The sequence below is a fragment of the Pyrgilauda ruficollis genome, unplaced genomic scaffold (assembly GCF_017590135.1).
Source record: "Pyrgilauda ruficollis isolate IOZ18807 unplaced genomic scaffold, ASM1759013v1 scaffold66, whole genome shotgun sequence".
Classification (NCBI taxonomy): Eukaryota; Metazoa; Chordata; class Aves; order Passeriformes; family Passeridae; genus Pyrgilauda; species Pyrgilauda ruficollis.
Genome location: NW_024528377.1, coordinates 2216072 through 2225361, shown reverse-complemented (window position 1 = coordinate 2225361; position 9290 = coordinate 2216072). Strand labels below are relative to the sequence as shown.

The window sequence follows — 9290 nt, the reverse complement described above, 5'->3', positions numbered from 1 at the left end:
CTCATGTTTCATTTTTTACATTATCACAAGTTCCCTTTCACCTTCCTCCATCTGGTCTAAGCCACAGTGCCGGCACCAACCCTCAGAGATGCATCCTCAGTTCTGCCTGGGAAGCACAGGGTGCTGCCCACGGAGCTACAGCTGGACAAGGACAGACACCAATGTGCTGGAAGAGGAACACTTGTGGCTGGATCCCACTGAGCAGTACTTGAAAGGCTTCTCTCCACACACACCTAAAGTGTTGTGACTGCAGGAAGGGGGATTTCCTTTTTTTGCCAAAGTTAATTGCTCATAATTTGTGAACCTGTAAGTTTAGGTAATTACAGATTCAGAGTCGCAAAAGAAATCGCACTGAACAGCACTCGGGGCAGGTCAGGAACAAGCAGATAGAGATGTTTAATGCTCTTTTGCTCAGTTACTAGAATCCATTGCTTTATATATCTGGGATTCTGTCACAGGCAAGACCGAGTTAGGACTAAATACACTCTGTGCTTAACTTGGGAAAGACAATGCAGACTGCAGCGTGACACAGGACAGCAGAGCGTTTAACATCTGAATTGCACTTGAGGCACTGGCCTTGCTTCCACACGGGTTTGCTCTATTTTTGCTGAATATACCCCAAATATCAGAATAGTGATCCCAAGGGCACCGTGCCCAGCATCCATTTCGTACCTCTGGTAACTGAAGGGTTTGCAGTATAGTGGGCTGGGCAGGAGCAGAGCAAATGGATTCTCAAACCAGCAAATAGCAGTGTCCCTCCCACCCTCCTGGGCAGCACCTCTGCCCCAACAACACCAGGATGCTCAGAGATAATACAGCTATAGAGAGGCAGCATCTTCACAGGATGGGGCTCCAGTAAACGTTAGGGGCCAAAACCAGTGTGAGCCAAGAGGTAAGAATAAGCACTGTCCCACTGGGGCTTAGGAGGAACCTGGAAGGTTATGAGGAGCAGTGCTGTACCTGAGAGGAAGCTGAGACAAAAGGGACACCAGCCTCTCGCTACAGGACTCAGGTTGGCTAATGTTTGTTAGGAGGGGCTCGGGGCGCAACGGGAAGTGACAAGACAGCACAGCTGCAATAGCGTTCAATCTGAGAAGCCAAAATCTCCAGGGGCTGGCAGCAGCTGGCTCTCCCCTTCCCCTGGGGATCCTTTGTTCCAGTTCCTAGAGTATGAGCACCCCTTTCTTCAGCACCTGCACTTTAAGTTCTTAAATTTGCAGATTTTTTTGTTTTTTTTTTAAAAATACCCCCGTACTTTAATCACGAAAAACCAGTCCCCTCCCCGATTCTACTAAAAACATGATTGTCCGTAGCTGGAGGCTTATTGAACAACCTCACCTCATCACCACTGAGTTACTCAAAAGTCCAATTAAACAGCAGGCAGCTCAACCTTTAGGTAACACAACTACAAAAATTGGATGTGCTCTCTTCTCTCCTCCCTCCTCCTCAAGAGAGCTCCGTTACTTTTTCCTAAGCGCCAGCGCTACTCCGACTGCCACAGCCAATATAGCGACCGCGGCAGCCCCGCCGTACAGCAGTATAGATTTCCCTTCTGGCAACAGGATAGGCTTCTCCTCTGCAGCTGAGGATTTCTCTTCTATTTCTTCCAAATGGCCCTCTTTCCCCACTTTTTTTTCCCCTGGAAGCAGTATTTTCTCAGGTTCTGGTGCAGCCTTTTCTTCTGATGGGGCTAACTTTGGGACAGGTTTACTTAACACGGGGATTTCAGGTTCAACAAGCTCTTCAGCTGCTTTTCCCTTTTCCTCCTGTTTTGTACGCAGAAGTGCAGAGGGATGTGCTTTTTCAGCAGCAGCAATTTCAGGAGGTTTTATTTCCTGTAAAGAAGCAGAGGTTTCTGGAAAGGCTGCCTGTATGGTCTCTGCAGCCCCAGCTGGCACCACTGCTTCCTCAATCCCCTCTGGTATCTCTTCCTTCTCCACGTGAACAATGTCAGAGTTGGAAGAGTTGTTCTCACTCCTCTCTTCAGCCCCTCCATTGCTGTCCAGGCTTTTGACTTCTTCGGGATCCATAGCCACTTGCTGCCAGGACTCAGGTCCCAGGGAGACGGGCAGGCTCTCCGTGTGCCAGCTCTGGCTCGCCGACAGGGACACGGGCAGGCCCTCCGACTGCCACGACGTGGTCACCGTGGGGGACTCCGGGGGGCTCACCTGCCCTGAGTTGTCACTGGTCAGGATGTAGATGTCATTGCTGTCCTCTGCAATGAGCCCGGGATACTCTTCCTCTTCGGATTCCAAAGTGAAGACTGTTCCCTGCGAACAAATAGGAGGACACAACACGTGAGCGATTCCTTCAGCATTCCGTCCCAGATGGGACAGAACAGAACAGGACACCTGGAAACTTGGTGAGCTGGAAGAAAGATGAGAGGGCCCCTGCAGGAGCAGCAGCTGCCTGACCCACATTTCAGTGGAGATCACAGAACCCAGCTGGCGTGTCCAGAGAATGGAAACCCTTACATGAGCTTTGCTGGGAGCTCCTCCTTTCCCTGACTTTATCACCATGACATCACCAAAAATGCACCACGTGGGCATTATTAACCTGACAAGACACTGAAGTCTGAAATCAAACTGCAATGGAAGAAAGAAAAAGAAAGCAAACACAATACACGATCCCAGCTGAGTATCACTCCCCACTCCTTTCTGTGCAAGTGCTCTCTATTGCTTGTCCATTTTCATCTAACAGCATTCCTCTTATATCAATTTTATCCCATTTCCAGTGTTATGTGAAACCTGAATTTCTACTTTGTACCAACAAAATTGGAATCTACAATAATTCTAATATTTTACTACAATTTTAGCTATTCTTATGCAAGTTCACTTTCAAAAACTGCCGTCGTAACTTTGGCTACACACCTGAAGTTGAAACAACAACCAAGCACAGACACCCAGAGATGGTGATAGGGTTTGCTTGCTTTTATTTAGCTAGAAAAAATCTGTAAGCATCCCAAAAATTTGACAATGGGTTTCAGCTGGAGAAACTGCAAGTGTAAAATACTGATTCCCTGCAATCAGCCCAGTTCGTGTACTGGGCTCTGTGTTCCACGGTCTGGAATATCCCTTTGGCCAGCTCGGGTCAGCTGCCCTGGCCACGCTCCCTCCCAGCCTCCTGTGCCTCTCCTCACTGGCACAGCACGAGACACTGCAAGTCCTTGACTCAGGGTAAGCACTGAGCAACAACTAAAACATCAGGGTGTTACCAGTGTCACTCTCCTCCTAAATCCAAACCAGAGAATTGTACCAGCTAGGAAGAAAACTAACTGGATTCCAGCTGAAATGAGGACAAAGAGATGGGGGCAGAGAGGAATTCCGAAGTTTCCTATGCCATATAATAGAAGTCTGTACAATAATTAACAAAGACTCAGTAACTTTCTTGCTTGTAACAAGAATGACTTGAACATTCTATCAAGTACTGCAGTGCTGGGAGCCCCTTCTGTGCAAATTCCAAACTTTCCTCTACAATCCATCATAACAAAAAATTCCATTCCTTCTCTTTCTCCATGCTCCCTTCCACACACAATAGCTCTCCTAAGGCACTCTGAGCAGTTATCCCTTTTTTAAACCCTTCCCTGTGAATTTGGGGCTTGATTCCTACCTATAGATTCCCATTCAAAGATACCTCCTTGGTTGTTCCAAATTTTTTAGGGATTCACACAGTGACCTGTGTCAGGAACTCATCCAGTTAAAAACAACCACACTTCTTATTTTGTGGAGATATTTTTAACCCTTAGCCCATGGAATCTTGGAAAATATTTGGTCATGGGCAAAGGAGTATTACAGAACACTTGAAAAGGAACTTTTCTTCATAAATGCCTTTAAATTGTTGTGGGAAACATCATCCAGCTTGGTAAAATGTTCAGGAACCAAAGTAAAATAATGCAAAGAGTTCCTCAGGGGAAGGGTTAAAAGCAATTAAGCTGTTCACTAACCATTTGAGGATCACCACAAAGTCTTAGTTCAGAGTGCAATAAAAATGAGTAAAACATTACAATTGTGAAAAAGTTCAGACACCAGACACCAACCATGTGCCAAACCCAAAGCAAGCTCTGCTCTGCAAGCAGCCACTGACAGTTCAAGACTCCAGTATCCTCTTGAAAGTCATGTTCCAGTAGAATAACTAAATTTTTTTTTTTAATAATGCCATTCAGGCCATTAAAACAAAACAGAGCTCTGCACGTAGGAGGAAGCAACCAGCAGTGCAAATAAGAGCAGTGGCAAAGAGGAGCCAAGAAACTGAAGTAAAGGCAGAGGTTACTGGATCCAAAGAGACCAAGCACTGAGCGAGGGCCAGGGCTGCTGTGCAGCGTGGGAGGACAGGATCCAAACCTGTCCTGTTCCAGCAGACACTGGAAAGCAGCACAGCAGGGAGTCAGCCACTGTCCTTGGCTTCCCCCAGCCTCTGCTGAGGATGGACAGGCAGCCTGCTGCCCACACACTCTGAGACTGCACACTCACCCCTCTGACCAGCAGGTTTTGCCCTGGACGTTGTTAAGTAGGAAATACTCTCACTGGAATATAAGCCACTAAGAGACACCTACAATCAAAGCAAATTTTTTACTTCCACAGGTGACACACTCAGAAAAGCTGCAATTAAACAACAAAATAATTAGGGGTAAAGCCTGCAGTGCCATGAACATCTGTACTATCCTCCTCTCTGTTCAGCTCTTCACCCCCACAAATCAGGATGAATTTATTTCCCGTCCACACCACATCACAACACACTAGACCATGTCTGTGGTGTGACATTAGAAGAAAGAGCAGGGACACACACCACTGATAACAGCTCTGCTCTTAACATTCCAGTGGAAGTGCACACGTGCACTGACTCACTCAGCATGAGGCATATACAAAAATACTCCAAAAATACACTGTGCTGCTGAGGATTTGTGAGCTCTGGTGATTGCAACAAAAAAAAAAAAACACCAACAAGGGCTACACTGAGACGGCCTGAATTCCCCTGAATTCACACACTGTGCACTGGTGAAAGCCAAGAGGCTCTGAGCCATGACTCAGCAGCCCACAGAGGGGAGAATGCAGCCACCTGTAGTCATGGGGACAGGGGGTACAGAGACTGCCCTGAAGTTACAACCGTCCTGATATTTCTACATATGTACCTTCACTGGAGATTTGCTTCTCACAAAATACAGGCAAGGTCTGGGCACATCCAGAGGGTAACATGCAGGACAAACTGCTTTGGAGAGGGTAAGGAAATGAAGGGATGGTTACACAAGGAACATGGGCCATCCTCATAATTTCAAATCCCATGTCAGTAAGTGTAACAACACTACACACGCAGCCTGCCTCCAGCAGCAGGGCCAAAGGGACTCAAGAGTTTTATTGTTCCTCTTCTCACGCAGACTGTGCTGACCTCAAAAGAGTTATCACTGCTGGCTCCCTATAAATCAGAGCCTTGTGCAGCCTGGCTGGTTCCTTTCTGTCTTTACAGACAATTTACCTTCCATGTCAGTGCCTCAGGGCCACAGCTGCCCAGGCCTGGACAGACAGATCTCCCTGCCTGGGAAGGCTGGGGCAGAGCTGACACACTGGCAATTCCTGCACTTTTTCGTGAAAAGCTTGTGAAGCTTTAATTGAAAATCCAGACAGTAATAGGCATTATTAAGGATACGTGATTAATATTTCTTGAGCTGAATTAAGATTTAATACATAAAGTCAAGCGGATAAAGCTCGGATTTTGTGCTGGTTCAGTTGAGGTTTGCACTTTGGTGGGGTTTTCTTTCCTTTTAAAGCAGCTGCAATAAAAACTGAATGACACTTAGGACAACTCTCTTGATTCATCTACAGATGTGACCCAGAAGCAACGCTCCAACAGGCAGATTATTTCAGGACAGGATGGAACATGTGGAAGGATTTTTAATAACCTGAGGAGGCCTTATATAAGCCCTACATTTTAGTTTTAATAGTAAGTAAGGAATGTATGTAAGCATTTCTTTATCTGCTTTGTTTATTGTAAATAGACAGTACACTGCTGCAAACCAGAAACATCAGGGTTGTTCTTTTTCAAATTTGTGGTTGGAAACTTGCCAACTTGGGAGTGCTTTTCCTCTCCAGCACATTTAGAGAACCACATCAGGTGTGGCAGAATAGCTGGAGTCCCCCACTGCAGCTTCCTGCCACTCCTGATCCCAACCACTGCCACTTGAGGGAAGAGTTGGCACAGCTTATGAGGAGACAGAGAACTGCACATTTCCCTGCTTGGCTAGAACACAGCCACATCCCATGAGGCAGTCTTGGAGAAAAGATCAGCTAGGGAAATCAATCACTGTCCTCAGCTTATGGGGTTTGACCCAATGTCGTAGGTTAAGAAGGAAGTGAATTTTTTGGGAGGTTGTGGTCAAACCAATCAGTGCTTGGATCTGAATATTGGCACAGTACATAATATCCAGCACTAACAGAACACACGATTGGGGATACAAGCATCATAACCTCACCCTAGGACATTCCACCCCTTATCCCCATACGTTCCACAATCTTCAAGTTCCACTTGTACAAGTGACAGGAAGCACTGTTAACAGATGTGGCACACCTGCCCTCAGGAGAGGCTAAGCTACAGGGTGAGAGAGCCACACTGGACAGCAGCAAGACGGTAACAAAATAATGAAAAAAAAGGTCTGAAAGCTCCTACAATAATATACTACAGAACTGTTCTTAAAAACACCTGTTAACTTTCAATTATGATTTAAAGCCAGCAAACATAACAAAACCTCCCCTAAAACATAGAAACTGACTCTTATGTTGTCTATATTATCTTTCACAGTTTGCCACTATTTCTATTATTAAGTGTATACAAACAAACAGGCTCATTACCTACAGTATGTATTTGCTAAACAGAAAAACCTTAAACTACACATAAAGAAAAAAAAATTCTTATTTAACAAAATAATAATTTCAGCATGATTTATACAAAGCTGCTTCTGGTGCCAAGAGATACTTAAATCAAAATTCTGAATGTCTCAAAGATAAAAGCAACTCATTTCTCTACAAAAAAATAGTAGGAGTAGTAACACACACTGCATCTACAATAGAGATGAAATTAGAGCAGAAGAGATCCCCATTAAGGTGTCCAATAGAGCATTTGCTGCATCTTACAGCAGACTTCCAATGCCTTGCCCTGTAAATTCCAAACACCAGGAAAATGCAAAACAGCTGTGTCTACCTGCTCTTGAAACTTCTTCTAGGGTTTGGTTTTAAGTGTTCTTAAAAGTTCAACTGGTCTCTCTGGTTCAGTTCTTGAAGTAAAAACAAGGAATGATGTGGATAGGCAACTCACACAAAACTCATTTCTGGACACAAAAAAGCCCACCTGAAAAATATACAGCCCAGCAAGCCACCTGTACCCCCCAGATCCTGATTTTGTCCAAGACAGGCAAAAATTCTGTACAGGTCAGAGAGAGCCACCAGAGGAAAAAACCTCCATGTTCCCTGAGCTTCAACCCCTCAACATGAAACTAAACAGAGCCACATAAAATCCCTGAGAAAAAGAGCATCCTGAGGTTCAAGAGGAAATGCTTGCAGAACACAGTGTCCCAGGAGAGCAAGCTTGGCTATAATAACATTTTTGACCACTCAACTCAGCTAGTAAGTTTCTTAGGTGAAAGAAATATGTCTTGTAACATAACCTATCCCAAAGAGAAATGAAGTTCCAGAGGTGCTTGGACAGTGCTCTCAGGCACACGGTGTGGCTCAGGGCTTGGACTCAGGGATCCTTGTGGGTCCCTTCCAACTCAGGACATTTTATGCTTCTGTGGCCACCTTCCCCACACCAACAGTGTCACAGCAACGAGCACCAGGAACCCATCCAATGCATTTGTGCTTAAAATCCAGTGCCTGAAAAACAAGAGGCAAGGAGTGACAAACTGGCCCGTGTGCAGGGATCCTAAGACATCTCCCACGGGGAAATAAGCAAACTTCCCACAACAACAAACTTCCCTAGAGCTGGGAATGTGCTCGTTGCATGATGTGCAGCTGGGGCAGAGGAGCAGCTGTGTGCTGGAGCAGGGGTGCCTGTGCCCAGGAATGGCTTCACTCCCACCTGGGTGTGCCCAGGCTGAGGCTCCATCTGCTCCCTGTCTCCATGCCCAGCCCAGTCATACCAAACCTTTTCAGACCCTCGTGGAAGTCAGATCTGACAGTATCACCCACTAATCCTTCAGAGAAATGGATTATAAAGGAGCTTCTGACAACACTCAGATCCAGAACAAAACATTTTAAAATATAAAGAAGTCCCAAAAAGCCCTCAGGCGCTTACTGTGCCTCTCTGTTCATCCCTCTGAAACTGTCAAGATAGGTGGAGCCAAGAAAAAGAGAGCAGAGTTCTTACAAATAGGATTGCACTTTTTATTAAATAAAAAAAAGGAAAAGAAGGTCAAGTGAACCACATCAAAGCACTCTGATATTGCAGCCACTGCTCTCATTCCCTTCAAGGAATGCTTTGGCTAGAACAGCGTGCAGAAATGATCCTCTTCCATCCCTGCCTTCCAACATAACCTCTACAACCTGCAGAAAGCTAGCACCAAAGCAACACCCTTTAGGCTTCAGTCTTATGGGTTTAAAATGAGTTAAATTCAGTTATTTATAGACCAATTCTTCAGATTTGAAGTTGTTGGAAGGGAAAAGACAAAAGAGATCTAGTTGCTCCTTTACTATTTAATGTCCTTCTTCAGCCAAAGTGCCTAAAAATGTAAAAAATCTATTACTGTACCAAAGAAGTTACATATAAATAAAGGTGGACAATTCACTGCAGTAGTCCATGACACGAGCATAAAGCAGAATTATTTTGAAAGGAAAATCCTTTCTAGGACTCCTCCAACTAGAGTGCCTTTTCTTGCATCTCTGCCACATTAAACTTACTTCTCTCTCCTCCAGCAGAGCACGTCTCTATTTCTGCATTGTCATTCCCAGGGCAGACACCTGGACTGCTGCAGAAGGAGATTTTTATCATGGGAAGCACAAACTGACTACCTCGCTTCCCTAGGATGACAATTGCTTCTTTACTCTCCTTCTCCTCCAGATTGTTAACACTCTCTAATATGTGTATTATTCAATCATCAGCAGCAAAGAAAACAACTAAACCAGCTGCAAAGCCCAAGACAAAACACTGGAGACACAGAGAGAACAGCTCCTCTAAGGCTGAGATAGGAAACTGTAAACACTACCGAAATTTCAAGCAAATTTACTTTTATTCCCTTCAACATGGGCAGTTAACTAGTTAAATTCAAATCCAGGTCTGAACTCCATGAGACAAGACCCTTGGGAAGG

At 45.1% G+C, this 9290-nt stretch overlaps 1 protein-coding gene across 1 annotated transcript in view; it reads right to left on the bottom strand.

Annotated features, from left to right (window-relative positions):
* Window positions 1-372: 372 nt before the first annotated feature.
* BCL2L13 (BCL2 like 13) overlaps window positions 373-9290 on the bottom strand; it is a 35036-nt gene continuing 26118 nt past the window's right edge. The window contains exon 7 of the mRNA XM_041484356.1: window positions 373-2270. Within this exon, the coding sequence (XP_041340290.1) occupies window positions 1461-2270 (810 nt within the window). The 3' untranslated portion in view covers window positions 373-1460. The remainder of the gene's footprint in view (window positions 2271-9290) is intronic.